This window comes from Pongo pygmaeus, chromosome 6 (genome assembly GCF_028885625.2).
Source record: "Pongo pygmaeus isolate AG05252 chromosome 6, NHGRI_mPonPyg2-v2.0_pri, whole genome shotgun sequence".
Classification (NCBI taxonomy): Eukaryota; Metazoa; Chordata; class Mammalia; order Primates; family Hominidae; genus Pongo; species Pongo pygmaeus.
In genome coordinates, this window is record NC_072379.2 from 125,770,273 (window position 1) to 125,789,307 (window position 19,035).

A 19,035-nucleotide genomic window follows, 5' to 3' on the forward strand; every position below is an offset into this window, starting at 1 on the left:
ATCACCACGCTGGGCTAATTTTTGCATTTTTAGTAGAGATGGGGTTTCACCATGTTGGCCAGGCTGGTCTTAAACTCCTGACTTCAAGTGATCCACCCACCTTGGCCTCCCAAATTCTGAGATTACAGGCATAAGCCACAGCGCCCAGCCCCTATCCCTCACTTTCAAACTAATTTTGTGTTTAAACCTTAATGTAATTATAAAAGTTAACAGATTTAAAAAGAAAAAAATAATCAAGCCCCCATTATAATTTTTGGGTAGATTCTTTCTGAAGCAAAATACCACTAAGAAAATAATTATCCCTAATAACATGGGCGCAATTCCATTAAATACAATCAATTAAAAAAGTAATATATAATTTTGAAGAAACAAGAAGAAATAATGAGACAATGAACCCCACCTGGTCCATTCTAGATTCATTAGATGCCCATCTCAGCAGTAAAGTACTTTCCTATTTACTTTAAGAATGTCATGAAAACATTCACATTTCTGTTCCTATATCCAAGGACCTGGCACTGCTGAAAATACCCTGTTGGTTGGCGCTGTGGCAGAAGCATCCTTTCCAACTCCTGCCTTGTTTTCACCTCCCAAACTGACCCTTATATGTAGTACTTTCTATGTCTGCATCTTTCTAAAGATTTTCAAGTCCTCAGTCCCAACCCAGTCATCTCATCATTTTTGTAAGATGACCCAAGCAGTCTGTTAAAGCTCTATTGATAAAATATTCTCCATATATTGTACAGTTTATATCTTTTTAAGTGTTGTCTATGTATCATCACCTCACATTTAAACTTGATAGGAAACCAAAATAGATATACTATATATATTCTTATCACCTTTTTTTATAAATGAGGAAACAAAAATTTATAGAGGTTTTGTTGCTTGGCCGTTGTTACAACGTGTTGAATGTTGTAAAGCTAGATTCAAACTGAGTATAAAGTTTGTTTCTGATCGCTAGAAAAAATACAAACTATTAGATATAAACTCCTTCAGAAACTTTTCCCACCACCTCAAATCCTCTCTGTTCCTACATCTGTTTCCTCATTCTTCATTCAAGGCTCATTACTGCATCCCAGTTTAGACCTAGGGTCAGCCCTCAATTATTAAGCCCATGGTACTCCACCTCTCTCCAGGATTTATCATTCATCCTGCTTTTTTTCAAATGTGATGAAGAAGACCAGGAATTACAAAAATAAAGAATGAGTAAAAGAAGCCCAACACAATGGATGAAGTTGAGTAGGACTCTAGGAAGAGCTAGAGTAAAAACTGATTTGCTTCAAGCTTTTCTTCAATGCTGGCTCAGTCGTGGCCCACATGTAAGTCCTTATATTTTAAAGGAGAAAATAAGAGATTAATAAACCTTGTCCTTCAAGACTATAAAAGAAATCAGACTTTGAAAATCCCACAGTTTAACACCTCACTTGGTTAGAAAACAGAGGCAGGTAGAATTACAGTGCTAAATTTCATGGTGATTTAATGGGTAAGATTAATACTTTACAGCTAGCTTGATGTTTCCTTCATCAGAAACAAAAAAATTACTTAATTGTGAATCGACCTATTTATTTCTAAAAATATTTATAAATTTTTAAAAAGTGAATGGATATACAGTAATATTGATTATATAGCAATACGCAGAGACTTCAAGAATTACATATTTCCAAATTATTAATTTCTTCAATTGTATTTCTAATGAGACAATTATTAAAAAGGATATTATTTTTAGATCAACAAATAATCAATCATATTTGACTTTATTTCATTTACTAGACAAGTAAATTTAATCATAAGGAAATTATGCACCATAACTTCAAGAGATGACATTTTATGTCAATTTTTCCATATAATGAATTTCTGTCTCATTTTCTACTTATAAAAGTAGATGAGGACGGGCTTGATGATTCACGCCTGCAATCCTAGCACTTTGGTAGGCCAAAGTGGGCAGACTGCCTGAGCTCAGGAGTTGGAGACCAGCCTGGACAACATGGTGAAACCCCATCTCTACTAAAATACAAAAGAAATTAGCCGGCTTGGCGGCACACACCTATAGTCCCAGCCATTGCGGAGGCTGAGGAAGGAGAATTGCTTGAACTCGGGAGGCGGAGGTTGCAGTGAGCCGAGATCGCACCACTGCACTCCAGCCTGGGTGACAGAGCGAGACTCTGTCTCTTAAAAAAAAAAAAAAAAGTAGATGAAACAGAAAGTAGTGTCAAGTTGATTACATCAATAGTATATATACTAAAATACTGAATTATCTCCAGTAATGAGGTTGTCACAAACAGTTATAAAGAGAGATCATTGGGCAAGTTAAGATACTTCTTTTACATATGTATACATGTGCCATGCTGGTGCGCTGCACCCACCAACTCGTCATCTAGCATTAGGTATATCTCCCAATGCTATCCTTCTCCCCTCCCCCCACCTCACAACAGTCCCCGAAGTGTGATGTTCCCCTTCCTGTGTCCATGTGTTCTCATTGTTCAATTCCCACCTATGAGTGAGAATATGCGGTGTTTGGTTTTTTGTTCTTGCGATAGTTTACTGAGAATGATGATTTCCAATTTCATCCATGTCCCTACAAAGGACATGAACTCATCATTTTTTATGGCTGCATAGTATTCCATGGTGTATATGTGCCACATTTTCTTAATCCAGTCTATCATTGTTGGACATTTGGGTTGGTTCCAAGTCTTTGCTATTGTGAATAATGCGGCAATAAACATACGTGTGCATGTGTCTTTATAGCAGCATTTTAAAAATTAAAAAAAAAAAATCGGATTTATGAAACTCATCATGTCACTTCCATAATAAGAGAAGAAACTTCAATGAATTCTCACTGCCTACAAAATAAAAGACTTTTCCTTAAAAAAAAAAAAAAAAAAAAAAGATACTTCTTTGGTTTCTAGTCAAAGCACAGTACCTAGAACAGAGTCATCATTCAAATAATTCTGTATTTCCTTCCTCTATCTTTGACTTCTTTCCATTTCACATGTACCTTTACTTTCCTATTTTAGATACTATTTTCTCATTGTGACTACTGGAACTATCTCTTAAACATACCATCCCTGCCTTTAATCTCACTTGCTTCAGTTTTCAAATTGCTGCCATAGTTACTTTTCTAAAACACTTACCCCAGCACTTCACTGTCCTGCTCAAAAAGCTCCATTCCTTTTTCCCTGCTGTGTCAAATTCAAAGCCAAGCTTGGCACAGGTTTCTAACCAGGCCCAAGCTCATCTTACAGTCTCATCACCTGACTGCCCCCACAACCACTGTGTTACATTCTTCCACAGTGGATGCTCAACTTTCTTAGAATGTGAATGCTCTTCCCTGTCTTCAAGCTCTTATTAAACTGCCTTCTCTGTCATGAATACCTTTTCCACATCTTGTCCACCAGAAGAAACGTCACTTTCTATTTGTAACTTAAATTAGATGTCACTTGCTCTCTGTGTTGTAATCTTTAAGCTTCCCTTATGTAGTTTCTTAATCTCAACCTTATACTGTGTTTGTAAATGCTCATGCCTCTACCATATCACTTATCAAATTGAATTATTGTTGGTAACAGGTTTCTGTACCTCCACTGTTAAGCTATGAAATTTGACAACTCACAGAACCACATTGTCTTAATCTGTGTATTCTCAATTTTAAAAGACACAGCACTCTTGTAAAAATTGGGTACCTTAGAAGAGAATCAATAAAATATATGTAAAATAAATAAATGATTTATGAAAGATAAACATGAATATAAACAACTAAAGAAAGACAATAAGAACGCTGATAGGCATCTATTTTTTTTTCTTGTAAAGAACGCCTTTGGCTTTAAAAGATTATGTAGAGAATTCAGACCTGGAAGAGAACTCAAATATTAGATAATTTTAGTATAATCTTTCCACTTAAAAGATGAAGTTGAGAGGCTTGGATGGGCTCGCAATACAGAAAAATGGCAGAACTAGGGAAAAAAAAACCTAGGATCCCAAATACACAGTCAACACCATTATATAGTGTTATGCCAACTTTACTGAGAGTCATACAGCATATTTGAAAAAACAGAAAGACATTTCTTGTTTATGGACAGAAGAGCTAAGTATAGGAAAAACGTTAATTCTTTCTGAATAAATCTGTATTCAGGCATATTATAATCCCAGTAGAAATAACTAGGCAGTATTTTCTGGAATTTTAATAGTATTTTAAATTTTAATTATGAGAGTAAATGAGCAAAAATAACTACAGTGATTTTATACTATACAATATATTGTTGGTGGGTTTTAGTTAAAAACAAAGTGAAATTATGATTTGTTTTTTTCAATGAATTACTGTAAATATAATTATTGTTAATAATTTTCTTAGAATACATTTCTAGAAATAAGAAAATAAGAATTTGATATGTACCAAGCAAATGATCTCCAAAAAAACAATGCTGATCAATATAATACATTTTAGTAATTATAAATGTTTAAGTCTTCATAAATGTGATAAGGGGAAAATAGTCTCTCATTGATGAATTGGCCTTTCTTTGATTATAAGTGAGACTTAACATTTTTTTCAAATATTTATTAACATTTACAAGTTTTGTCAATTGATCTCTTAGAGATTGCATAGTTTATATCAATTCATGTGGCTCTTTTAATATTTAGGATATTCATGTTTTGACACAGCCCCCCCCCCAAGAATCCTTATAATTTCCGTTTTGAAATTATGTTCATGACAATTTTTAATATCGAAGTGTTATACTTTTAAAGAATCAAACATGGCATTTTTTAAAATAATTTCTTTTACTGATTTTAAACTTTCCCATTCAAATCAAATAAACCTTCTCCTACGTTTTCTTTTCTTTATTCTTTTGCTTCTTTTTCACATAATTCTAAAATAAATTTCAAATGGATAATACTTCCTTATGTGGAAAAATCATCTCAGTTGAATCTACCGTAAACTTTTAATCAATAAAATGTTATTTCCCACTGAGTTCTAAAGCCACCATTATCATATGATAAATTCATATTATATATATCTATATATATAGACAGATATACACACAATTGTAGAATTATTTACTTTTTTATCATCGTTATATGTTTCTGACTATTTCTATTTGGATTCATTTATCACACGTCTATTTTGGTACTAGTTTCATACTGGATTGATTATTGTAGTTTATCACATGTCTATTCTGGTATTAGTTTCATACTGGATTGATTATTATAGTTTAACATTATGCTTAAGTGTTAAATGTTTGGTAGGAATATTTTTCCTTAAAATCACTCTAGTTATTTTTGCTCATTTACTCTCATAATTAAAATTTAAAATACTATTAAAATTCCAGAAAATATTGCCTAGTTATTTCTACCAGAATTATAACATGCCTGAATACAGATTTATTCAGAAAGAATTAATGTTTTTCCTATATTTAGCTCTTCTGTCCATAAACAAGAAATGTCTCTCCATTTTTTCAAATATGTTGTATGTCTGTCAGTAAAGTTGTCTTCAAACAGGTTCAATTTATTCCAAAATATTTTAAATAATTTTTTGCAAAAGAAAACAAGTGTTCCAGTTCCCATGCATTAATAATGACTTCTTAATACTATGTAGAAAAGCTTTAATGTTCTAATATTAATGTTATGTTTTATCTTTCTAATATAAGTATTGTTGAGATCAAATAATTTGAAAATTATCATGAAATAATTTTTCCCTTATAGTAATAATCTTTATCACATTTTTGTTTCACGTTTATCACACTGGTTAAAACTGATAGAATATTAATAATAGTGGTAATAGGTTTAATCCATCTCTTTGATAAGAATAACTATAAATATATAATGTTATAGACTGAGAAAGATGTGCTTTATCATGTTAAATATTTGTTCAATTTCGAGTTTTTTTGTTTTGTATTTGTAACATAAATTAGGCTAATATTTTTATCATATGACTTTACACAATCTTATGAAATGTTTATTATTGTCTTATTTGACCTATTAGCATGATTGTAGTATATTTTCTAATGTTAAACTATAATTATTCCTTTCAGATAGCTTAAAGGTATTTTATGCTAACAAATTTCCTTCAAAATCAGACTATGGTGTTCAGAGACTCTCAAATTGTATATTTGGAAATTTTGCATTAACTTTGAAATCAATAAGGTTTCTAAAGGAAAGAAGATGCTGATAACTTCTATCTCTGTACTGGTCTCTACAATCTAACAAACGTTTCCATATTATTCTTGGAATATTCAGCACTGAAATATTTAGATCACAACTCACTGCTGAGTTTAGGGAAGCTGCTTCCTTCCTCTTGGTGTCAGATAATTCAACCCCAATACAAGGGTTTGCATTACAAAATTCTGAAGTTGACTCTTCTCTCCAATTATCACAGATTCTACCTGATTCCTGTCTCCCTCAGACTAACACGAACTCATCCACCTAAAGAAGCAATGAGATTTAGATACCTAGACATCACCCCTCTCTCAGGTTTCCACCTCCCTGCTTAAGCTTTCCCCATAAGGCACTTATAGAAACTTTCTAAATGTCTCCTTTATCTATAGGGAGTGGTCTGTGACAACCAAGTTTGTACTACTTCCTCCTGTACACTGATAATCCGGAACAGATCTGACATACAACCTATGTTTGGCTAATGAGATTCAAGCTTCCAAGAAGTTGACATTGAGACTTAAAAAAAAAAAAAAAAGTTAGTTTTAACAAGTGTCTTAAAGAATAGCTAAACCCTAGAACTGTAGATCCTCTGCTACCCTGTGAACCTAGAAGAAGAGAAAACCAATATAAAGAGAAACAGATAAAGCAGACAGACAGAAAGACAGAGATGCTTTTTTTTCTTATAGGTTTTTATTTCTTAGGATCAGTTCTTTCTTTAGACTCATTTCTATTCCTGCTATGGAGTTTCCTGATGCACATTCACAAATTCTTCATTTCAGCTTAAGCAAGTTTTAGTTGGTTTCTCAAGTTCATTGGTTACATACAGTCAAACAATTCGGATTAATATGCCACTGTGCTTGACCTGCCCTGACATGAGCTCAGCTATAGGGCAAGGGAGTAGGGAGACAGCTCTGAAATTCTATCCAACACTTTCTTTATGATAAATAAGGTTCTCATAGCAACAGAAACATCTTTGATTCTATACAAGATGTACAGAATTAATATTTTATTGCCTATAGATCATTCTGGAGTAAGGAATTGACAAGTTCCTAAAATACCTGACCTCCTTTTCTCTATATTTGTTGATAAATCTTAGGGTTTAAAAATTATAGAAATAACATTTTGTTCAGATAGCAGCAATAAAAGTAACCCTAAAAGGAAAGTCTTTGTTTCCTTCTGGCTTCCCAAGTAGATAGAAGATGTTAAGAAAACTTGTAAGGAAAACGAGTAATTCTGGATACACTATGATTCAGAATGTGCTTAAAATACAGATGCAGAAGATGGTTAAGGTACCTTTTTTCAGTGATTTAAAAAAATCAGTTTCAGTGATTACATTCAATTAAACCACCATTGTAGCTTATGTCTTTGATGCCAATTAGTACTCTACAGTTCAGCAGTTTGAATATTCCAGCTTTAGTTGGTTATTTTTTAATGAAATAATTCTGGCCTGAAATACTAGTCATTTATCACTCTAAATTCTAACATATTCTTTGCTTTGTCAGTTAAATGATACACTGGAAGAAGCACAATCTTTTACATATCTTTAAACCATTGCTTAAGTAAGCATACCACATACCTGGTTACAATGTGAGAAAGATTAAATTTTAACAAACAAACAGTTCTCTTTATTTTTGTAACAATCATCTGATGAGCTTCCAGTGCTCTGGCTACTTCACCTCCTGCTCCTATAAACTGGAAGCAGAATCTTCCTCCATACCAATAACATGGTTTTACTATCTCAAACTAAAAAGGAGCATACAAAGAAATGTATCCTGATATCTAATTATGTCAAAAAGAACTAATTTAACGACAATTTTATCTATACAAAAATCACACGTTGGGATAGCCACTATTCAATTTTAAATGGGCATTACTAAGTAATTCCATCTAATGGGTCAATTTTTTTAATTCCTGGAGAGTACCTTTTGTAGCTTACTGATCCTGGCAGACAATCTAGAAGGCCACACTGTACAAACTTGGCAGTTGCCTTATAAAGCTCATTCTTTGACAACTGGCAATAACTAGGCTAAAAACCTTCTAATATATAATATTTTTTGTTGTTGTGTATAATAAGCAGCTCTGGTTCTAGTCAAGCACATCTGGGTTCTTCAGAAAATTAAAAATTGGTCCTGAGCAAACCTTGTTTTGGCCAATGGCCTCCTTGCACTTTTGGTGTTAGGGAGGTGGGTCAGCTGTCCCACCATGTGAGAACACTGGCTGTCACCAACATAACCAACTCAACTGGTTTCCAATTAACAACATAACATAGCTGTTTCCTAGGTTCCTAACAGCTAACACAAGCTCCAAAAGTCTACTTCCAGCTGCTGTTAAATCCCTGTGAAGAGCAATGATAATGTGTGTAAGTCTGCAGATTGTATGTGTGCTTCATAGAGCCACTGGGACTCTTCAAGGTACTTCCGAGACCAGTAAGCAGGACTAAGGAAGTGGACCAGCCAGGGCTATGCCATTCCCTTCAAGCCAACAGTTCTTGTTTTTTAACAGATTGAAATGTTAGATTTCTGAGTAGGATGTTTTTGAAGATAGAGTCTTAAAACTAGAGTATAAGGGAGATGTTCTTCATTTATTCTTCAGAGTATGGTACATCCCCATATCATCAGGGCTCAAAAGAGTTATACATCTAAATCAAGGACAATTATATTCCTCCTCCTTGGAAACATCTTTAATGAAATATACTTTCAGTGTTATAAGAGTTACATCATTTCTTAACTTTGATTGTGGGTACAAATGCAAAACAGCCAGAGAAGACTTCTGCTTTTGCTGTAAAATTTTGTTAAATAACATTGCTCATTTGGCTGTCAAAGTCGCATATGACACCTTTCTTTTGGAAATAATTTCCAAGAAAATTTGTTCTCTCTTGAAAAATAGGTGAGCTTGCTTCTATCATATAATGAAAATTATAAACCACATTGTCGGTCCCTTTATGCTTTGACTGCTTAAGAAGCTCAACAGTTAATGATTTCATCCTTTATTCTGCTTACCGTATTTGTTTCTTCCTCCTTTAGTAGTTTTGATGGTGTACTTTTATTTGAACAGCTTTGTGTGTCATTTTTATCATAAACAGAATGAACATGAATACATAAATCAATAATAAAATTAAAATGTGATGAATATCCTGGAAATTACCGAAAATCAACAGAATTATGTATTCTATGATCATTTGCTTATCTTCAGGTCTCTTATCCTGTATTATCAGCTACTGGAACACAATCAAGACTCATGCCCAGCAAACTCAATCTCCAAAGAGCTCAAAGAGATTGTCTTTTAAGTTCATATACTAAGATTTATTTATTTTCCATAACCCTCATCTGAGATATACGTAGCCTTATATCAGACACAGTTCTATTATGCTCCAATAGGTTCTTGTTGCTTTCAAGATGAAGAACAAACCTTAAAAATGGCCTATAAGACCTCACATGGTCTACATGGCCCGGCCTATTGCTCTACCCTTATCTCAGACACCTACTTCCTTCAGATTTCATCTGTTCCTAAATCCCTATATTAGGGAAATGTTCACGATTATAAACTCTAAATCCAGAATACCTCCTTTTTCAGCACTCATTGCAGATTACATAATTATATTTTTGTGTGCTTATTTGATTAATACCTAAGTTCTCCAGGAAACTCTAAGTGCCATGAATGTTTTGTCTATTTTCCCCAGTAAAGTATCATCAGCACCTGTCCTAAAAACAAGCACAGCAACAGTAGCAGCAACACTTTGATAATGTAAAAAAAAAAAAAAATTATAAAAAGTGGACAGAACTCAAAGATTATTGGAGTCTAGAGGCAAATCCTTTTAGTAGTCATTACCTTAAGATATTCTTTAACAGTCTTTAATAGTATCATCATATTACAGGATGGATAATAATTAAAATAATTGAAGTCATCAAGGAAGGGTTAGGTTTTGAACTATGGTTAAGATGAAAGACAAATTAGTAATTTGCCTTTAAAATGTTTTCTTTAGTGCTTCTTTAAAAGACTTCCCTGTCTTCTGGAGGTGAGCTTCAGTTCTATGGAAACTTCACTCATCTGTGTTATTCTTCCCACCTCTTAACTAGCAATATTAGATAAAGGAAGTGTTCCCCAACCTCAGGTTATGGTAAACAACCCTGTATTGCAACATCTCTTTTGATCAATTTCATAATTGCATAAAAATTATTTTCAAACTCCTGTTAGTATTCATGTTCCCAACAAAAAGATTAATGTTATGTAACGTTTCACAAATATTCTGCCACAGACAACGTGTGTTGAATTTAAACCAAATGCTGTCTTAGGTCGCCTTTAAAGGAAAAATGCAAAAAATGCAAAAAAAAAAAAAAAAAGAAGTTTCCACTTGAATTCTAAATTGAAGATGACCTTGTGCTAAACGCTGGCAGCTGAGGTCACTGGAGTGTGTTATGATAGACGGTGCAGTGCTGTGCGTGTCTCAAGGCATGTCCATTGTATGGATTAAAGCCAAACCAAAAGTATTAGACAGCTCAGAGCATTCTATCATTTCATTTGAAAATAATGATCAAAGTCATGGGCAACAACCATTGCAACTCTCATGAAAGAATAGCAGCGTTCAATAATTCCAACACTTCAGACAGGCAGTTGGGCTATTCTCAATCAAATACTGTGAATCCAGTATATTCTGTATCAGTTTCTTGTGGCAGTTACAGAAGCAACATTTCTGCTTTTACAGTATAAAAATCCTGTCTACATTGTGTGCATCCCTTTGCTTCCAAAGGACTGAGTCATTGAGAAAAATATAAGGAAACAGAAAACACAGAAACTTAACACTTATTGAGTATAAATATACAGCAACTCCAAATCATCCATTTTCTTCAAGTCAACTTACTGTTTCAAAAGCTTAAAATCAGTTTCAAAACAAAATATCTACAATCTCTTCTCTAATAACGACATGAACAAAACATTTTCAAAGAAATCTAGTGTCAGTGGTTTCAAATAAGCCTTCTAAGTGATCTCTTCAATAGTGATATTTAAGTAGAACATTTTGATTGATAGAGGCCTATTTTAAACTTTTGCATTCTTCAAGCATAGATTAATGGTAGCATAAAAAATATGTTTGAGATTTAAAAGCAGGTGGAAAAACTCACACTTCTGATCAAAGAAGAGAACTGCTTCTAATCCTGTGTTTTCCACTCTGCCTGGGTATCTTCCATATATAGGAGGAAAAACACACCCTGTCACTTTTAATGTATTTAGACATACACACACGTTGTAACTTACCATTAAAATTTACAGCCCGAATATAACCAAGTAGCTCTTTCCCATCAATGGTACTCATGCGTGGACAAAGGCCAATGTATCCAGGGCAGAGATCTTTGTGCATATTGTGCAGGGCATAAGCCATGGAATATACTGCATCAATTACAAATTGGACCTTTCCTTCCTGTTCATAAGATGAATCCCGAGCAATTCGCTCCAGCCCTGCAAAATAAAAAAGTAAAAACCATAAGTTGATGTTAGATTCCAATAAAAGACGGCATTAGAGCTAAGATTTCCATCATTTGAGGAACATTTAATGAGACACAACTATTTGATTTCACTTCTGATTAATTCTATACTTACTGAGTCAGGTTTTTAAACTGGATATTGAGTTTATTTGGAAAGAGTAAAACTATTTCATTAGCAACAAAAAGATATAAAGTAAATAAAAGATGTATAGTTTCATTATCTTTATTTCCACCTTATTGAGTACTATTATATTGTGCATTCTAGTAATTACATAATATTTTGGTAGTGGCTTGATCTTTTAAGTAAAATGTGTAGTGTGTCATTCTTGCCATCTATCTCAGCTCCAGGAGTGTCATTTAATTGGTGGCCCAAAGTAAGGTCTTTCACCACCTACCAAATCAGTTCTAATTTTGAATGTGCTCTATTTGGGAGCCTTTTTGTAACTATTATATGACAATACTCCCTTAAGTGACCCTCGTTATCTTTATAATAATCATTCAATTTGTTTTCTTTTTGAACTCAATTTTCTATCTAGAATTTCTATTAAAAAGATGTAGATACCTCAAAATGAATGTCACTCAGAATAAATGTACCTGTGTTTGGGCATATTTAGGGCTGATAATTGGCACTGGAGATTACTTTTAGGTTGGTGTTTATAATTTAATATGGAATACAAATATATTTTAAATGAAATATAAATGAGAGATCAACTATGATCCAACATTATCATTTTGAAAGCGAGGAAACTGAGACTCATGGAGATTATAATTACATGGGGTACATGGGGTACATAGGGCAGGTGTGGGAAGCATTCGTAGGTCTCAGACTGCAAGCCCAATATTCTCTCAATCCCCAGAAAAATTTGGTAGATGGCAAGAATGTTGGGCATGCAAGAAAATATTATGAAAGGGACATCAAGGGTTTATTAAGGGAACAAAAAATGATCTCCTGTCACTTCTACATCCCTCACCAACCCTTACACAACGGGTAACACTTAAACAAAAGCAAGTATTTTAAACTTTCCATGGATGTTACTAACCTTGAATAGATTGTATTTAAATTCAACAAATATTTGTTTTCTGAACACCAGTGCATATAACCTATATATTTAGAGAGTCGAATTAAAGTGGTTTATATTTGTATATTTACACTCCGAAAAACTAGTTTTTTTCTAAACAAAATTAGTGGTCAGTTTATTTAGTTTTATTCATCGAATTATGGTTTTTGTTTTTCCTCTGGTCTTAATCACTTGTGACACTCTGTGCTTTTAGATGCTCTTGGTTGGTATTCTGGTCTCTGTGGTCTGTTATGATGCTGAATTCTTCTCCTCCCTGTTTGGCATGGGTTTTCCGATTTTCTCATGTCTCAACTTTTCATTCTCCAAGGCTGAGTTTCTTCATCCCCAACCTCAGAATCTGCTCATTGTCAATTTTGTCAACTACTAAAATTTCTACAGTCTAGAAATACAAATTGGATTATAAAATGTTGGCTACAGAGTCCAGAACATTAGATCAATTTATAATAATCAGTTTAATTCTCTTTGGAAGTTAGCTTTTTGGAAAATTAGTTTTCTAAACCTTTCTTGCTGTGTAACAGCTATCGTCCCATATTTCCAATGGCCTACCATATCACTACACAGTCTGCTGCTTCCATATCAAACAATATACATAAAACGAGGCTATCTCTGCAGGGGATTCCCTAAAATATCCTACTGAAAGTTTTGCAAGTTTGTGAGCACAAAGAGACAGGGAAGATTACTTCTCAAAAGGTACACTGTCTCCTTCAACCTACCCCTTATAGCTGCATGATCTAAGCTAAGATCCACAAGACATGGGGACTATGTTCTCTCCCTATCCCTAGGTTACACTTTTGTCTCCTGAGTCTTAGGACAACACTGTTTGTTCCCAGAAACACTCATCAAGTTTCCTGTAACAACCCTTTCCACTTCTGCCTAAATTTTCTCTCCCATGGCTTTAACCACAAAGGAGATCATTCATAAATAAATATTGAAGGATGGTTACAGCAACCAAATAGATGCTGTTATTTCCGTATAGATTCTAGTCTGGTGACTATCCCCTCTTGTTAGTCCTGGACCAAAGGGCTTCTCAGGACCTAGGACCAAAACCTGAAGAGCCCTGGGAAAACCAGGATGGTTGCTTATGAACAAAGAGGCAAGTGACAAGGAAATTTCAGAAAGAAGACTGAATAACGACTTTGAGGATCAGTCCCTAGGTCTGGATGGATATCCCAGTGTTTCATTTATTTTGCATCACTGAACTTGATAATGGAAAATGAAGACAGTGAGGTTCAGGGCAGTTGCTTCCACACTTGGTTCTCTCCTTAAGTACAGATTTCTCAGCACCACCCCAGACTTGCTGGGTTAGAATCTCCCTACTTGGGACATGAAGGATCTGTCATTTCAACAACTCGCCAAGAGATTCTGGTGCAACCAGCTGAGTCTGTGGGCCAGCTTTAGGAAATTTCTGCTCTTCCATACAACCATCCTCAAAAATACCACTATAGATCTATTGTTTAGAGAATTTTATGGTATTGAAGTATGAAAATAAAAATAATTCTTTCATGATATGCACAACCCGAAGAAAATCTAATCAAATTCTTCCCCTTTTCTCACTAGATGAAGAGTCAAAGAACACAATTCCCAGTATTTACGCATTTCAAAGCTTCCACCATGTCCTTAGACACACAGGGAGGCCTGGAGCTGATGACAAGGGTAGAAGCCAGAAAGACACGAAAGATCTGCAAATAAGAAAGAATTTCCCATTTCTCAGGATAGAGTTCAGTTTTCTAAGTTAAAATGCCAAAGGGCTAATTTAATTGTCCTGAAATTAGGCATATAAAACTTCTAACATCAATGCAATGATGGTCCAATAAGCAGGAATTGAATGTGTTCCTCCTGAGAGGGTGGAAACAGAAAATAGAAAGCAGTAGGAAGAAAAAGATACAGAGAGGAGGGAAAGGAGGATGCAGCAACACAGAGAAAGGCTTGAGCCCAAGGTACAATAATGGCAGAGGGAAATCTAACATTCCAAGTTGTTTGTATTGCTGCTCTGTAAACAACTCTGCTGCAGACACATACATACACACACACACACACACACAAACACACACACACACCCCTCACACACCTCTTCTGTAAATATTATTTATTTTTAATCTAATTATTTTTTATTTTGTGGGCTTTAAAGAAAAGGGAGGACTTCCATGTTTCCATTACTGCAGGGCGGAGAGTGGACACAGAACTGGCAGAAAATGCCTAAGCCAAATGGCTTCAAATGAAGCAATGACCACAAGAGCATTAAGGAATTTGGAAATTTTTTACAACCCATGGAATTCATGTAACAGCTAAACATGTGTGAATGTTTTACAGTTTCAAACTTACTCTATCCTAAAATGTTCTTGATTTAATATATTACCATTTTAGTGCCAGTGCAACCTCAATTTAATATATTATCATTTTATTTTATTTTATATATTATCATTTTATTTTAATGCCAGTGCAAACTCCCTGTCAATTTATAAAGATACTCCTCAGCATTCAATAATTTCCTGATAAATTATAATCAACATGTTCCAATTTAATACATATACTCTTCCTCAGCATTTCTTAAAAAATAAACAGCCTGGTGTGGTGGCTCACAGCTGTAATCCCAACATTTCAAAAGGCTGAGGTGGGAGGATTGCTTGATGTCAGGAGTTCAAGACCAGCCTGGGCAGCAGAGTAAGACCCTGTCCCTACCAAAAAATAAAACTAAAAATTCAACTTTATATACAATAGGTCTAAATGAACAATCAAATACACATAATCTTATTAAAGAAACATATTTAAAATTTTACTATTAAAATTATTCATTTTCTTTTCTAGTTATAAACTCCAATTATTTTGACTGTTGATTAAACATATTCAACTTTGTACATTTTTGTTCTTTTAAAGAGTTCAGAAGTCTGCCTAGTAACTGGTGCAACATGTGAATCGATGAACACTGTAACAATCTCCCCATAAATCAATGTAAGCATATGGTGACAAACTGAAAGACTGAACACTATTACCATTTCTAAACTTAAAAGTGGATCATTTGATTTCTTTTCAGGCTGTTTAGACAACGTATTTTTCTGTTCCTTAGCACTTCAACCTCATGATGACACTTAAGATTTTACAGCAGCTAGAATTTGCTCCTCACTTCCTATATTTGATTCTCTTATTCATCTAAAAGAGGAGTTTAGGAAGCTGACAGTGACTCATCAACCTAACTGGCTGTAAAATTTCACTATGCTATAGTTTCTAAAGTTAGTGTTAACGTATTGCTATAAAGTGCTAAATATCGTCAAAGGCTGTATGTCAGCTAACCATTTTAAATATCACCGATTGTAAAGTTGTGATGTGTTTTAGTATATAGCTTAAAATTAATAACATATAGCAAAGTGTTTTCATGGTGAGAGAGGAAGTCAGCCTCCTAAATTTTATGGGAAGATTGTTCTACATCTTCATTAATGAAATCTAAATCTTGTGATTGGATCTCAGATTTCTGGAAAATAATACATTCTTACTGGTCTAAGAAATACCACATGTACTTTAGTTAAGGTCTTTCACACTTTGTGGTATATATTCTTGGGTTTTGTTCCTTTTCAGTAAAAAGGGCAAATTGGCTTAAGTTGGCAAAACATTGTATATGTTACAATGTAAGTTCCTAACATGAGCCTAAGAGAAATTTCAGACTCTTTGATGCATTGTGGTTGCAAAGCATTGCTTTCTAAGAATTTCCCATTTCTCAGGATAGAGTTCAGTTTTTTAAGTTAAAATGTCAGAGGGCTAATTTAATTGTCCTGAAATTAGGCATATAAAACTTCTAATATCAATGCAATGATGGTTCAATAAGCAGTTAGTCAATTCAAGTAAAAAACAAATGGACGTCATACCAGTTGCTTAATTCCGGGGAAATCAAACATCCAGTTGGTTGCCTTTTTCTTACAACCATCTCAGCTTGGAGTATAAATAATCCCACAATCTAAATTTGTAGATTAAGAAGTATTTTTTAAAGTTTCTCCCTGAATTTTTCTGAATTATGAAGCAACTATTTTAAATAATTAAGTCAGTTTCTTGGAGTTGCTCTGGAGAGAATGGCAAAGAGGAAGAAGGGAATTTGTGAACCTGCTATGAATAAATACATTTATGCATCTAGGCCCAGATTTAAAAGTCATTCTGAATTTCACAGGAGCTTCTCTGCCTATTGATAACCAGGAACAAGACTGTCATGCTTTACATTGTGCTTTTCCCAATGTGACACAGATATATTGTTACTGCATAGTGCAGTGACTTTTAAATCCGTGAGAACCATGCCAAGAACCACATCGCACACTAAAGAGTAAGCGCTATCAAGCTGACAAATAGGTCATTTTTTTTTTTTTTTTTTTTTTTTACTCAATTTAAACTGATTTGGGTTCCAGGATACAATAGGGGGAACATAAGGTAGAAATACAAGCATGTTCAATTATACAGGAATATCTCCAGAGCACTAGGATCCACACATGAAAGTGTGCACCTCCCATACTGAAGACAGATGAAAATATGAACCCTGAGATGAGACAGAAAGGCAAACTGACTGATAGAAGCAGCTGGCTAGGGGAGAGAGAGGATCAGTCAGGTAGATCTGGATCCAGGTCCCAGCTGGACAGCTTAGAAGATGAGTGGCCTTGGACACCTTCCTGAACCACATCACTAATCCTGGGCCTTCAGCTGGCATTGCCGCTCTTAGGGACCTCTGTAATGGGGTTCCTCATCCCTCCAGCTTCATCTGCTGCACCACACACCTCTCTGCTCCACTCTTAGGTCCTTGAATGTTACATAAGATCTCCAAATGCAGGCCTTTATTCAGCTGTTCACTCTCTTCATTCCTTGCCTAGATGTTTCCAAGCCTCAGGGGAGATGTCAGCTCAAATTAGTTACTATTTAATGATTTTCTTCCCTAACTTCGCCTAGATTAGATCATCGAGTATCTTAAATACTAGGCTTAAATACTGAATATTGTTCACTTGAAATGGAGAACTATGATCAATATTTAAAATTATTGCTGAGAATAATGTGTAAAATCAATTGAAGCAAGCATAGGTTGAAGGTAGAGATAAGTTGGGAGGCAGGTTATGCAGAAAGTGGAAACAGGACGACCCAGGGAAATGAAAACGAAGGAATAAGAGAAAATATGTTTTAGATGCCAAATTGACAGAATCTAACTATCTGATTAAATATGGCAGTAAAAGTCAAGAGGCAATGAACAATTCAGGGTTCTGATGCTAGGTAGTAGAAAATTGGCACCATGAACAGTTTGAAAAATCAGGTGAAGATTTGGTTAATAATATCTCCCTAACGGCATCAAGACTTCAATTAAAAGGACCGATTTTTAATGTTCTGTGCCATTTATTATATCCTCTAACAGAGTATAGACTTTATATACATGTTTAATTATTAAAAGAATAAAATGCCCAAATGTTTAGAGTAATCATATACCAATAATGTGGTTGATCATTTATTTGCAACACTGGCATAATCGAAGAAGCTACATTGGAGTAGAGCACCTTATGCAGTGTTGCAGTAAAACCAACGGCCTGAGAAGCCAGACTTGAATTCTAGTTCTAACACACAACCAATTAACTTTGTGGCCTTGGGCAAAACATGATCTCTCTGGCTTTTGGTTCGTCTCGGTAAAAATTAGAGAACTGAACAAGATGCTCTGTCAGGGCCCCTCCAGCTATGAAATTCTGGATTCTAAGGCATGTTCTCTTATTTCCAACTGCTTCCTCCTTATACTCTCTAAGATCCCTTGAAGATTATTTAAGTAATCTTCAAGTAAGTGTGACGGAACAAATACCACTAAACCCAATTCTCCAAAACAGTATGAAGTATCCTGTAACTGGGCTACTGCTGAGACCAGGAAATTCTGCACTAACAAAAATACCAAATGTCAACCTGGATTAATTTTTTCCTGCATTCAGAGTTTTGGTTCACTGTATCACCACATTTCCATTATTCTTAGACTTAGAGCCATTGACCAAATCTGGTTCCTCAAAAAAGAGAAGTTTTTAGGTCTCTTCTTTTTCTGATACGCTGGCTAAATGAATCAATTATGGAAAATAAGGTCAGACAAGTGAAAGGGAAGAGGCAGGATACAAATAATTAAAATGATAAGAGCACTTCACAAATAGTATCCCTTTAATTCTAAATTATTACTACTCCTCTTCTACAAATAGAAGAACTAAGATTCAAAAAGTCAAATAATTTACCCAAGATTGCAAAGTCATGGCAGTAAATGGTAATTTAAAATCAGGTCCACATGACTCAAAACCTCTGCCATTACCACTATTCCTTCTCCTCTGTGAAATTTCCTTTGATTCTTCCAGTTCAGGTTT

At 34.5% G+C, this 19,035-nt stretch overlaps 1 protein-coding gene across 2 annotated transcripts in view; it reads right to left on the reverse strand.

Annotated features, from left to right (window-relative positions):
* Positions 1-19,035, reverse strand: part of GRM8 (glutamate metabotropic receptor 8) — a 938,300-nt gene that overhangs the window by 330,393 nt on the left and 588,872 nt on the right. For both annotated transcript variants that reach the window (XM_054495924.1, XM_054495925.1), the window contains one exon: positions 11,389-11,589. In XM_054495924.1, coding sequence (XP_054351899.1) covers positions 11,389-11,589 — 201 coding nt within the window. The remainder of the gene's footprint in view (positions 1-11,388; positions 11,590-19,035) is intronic.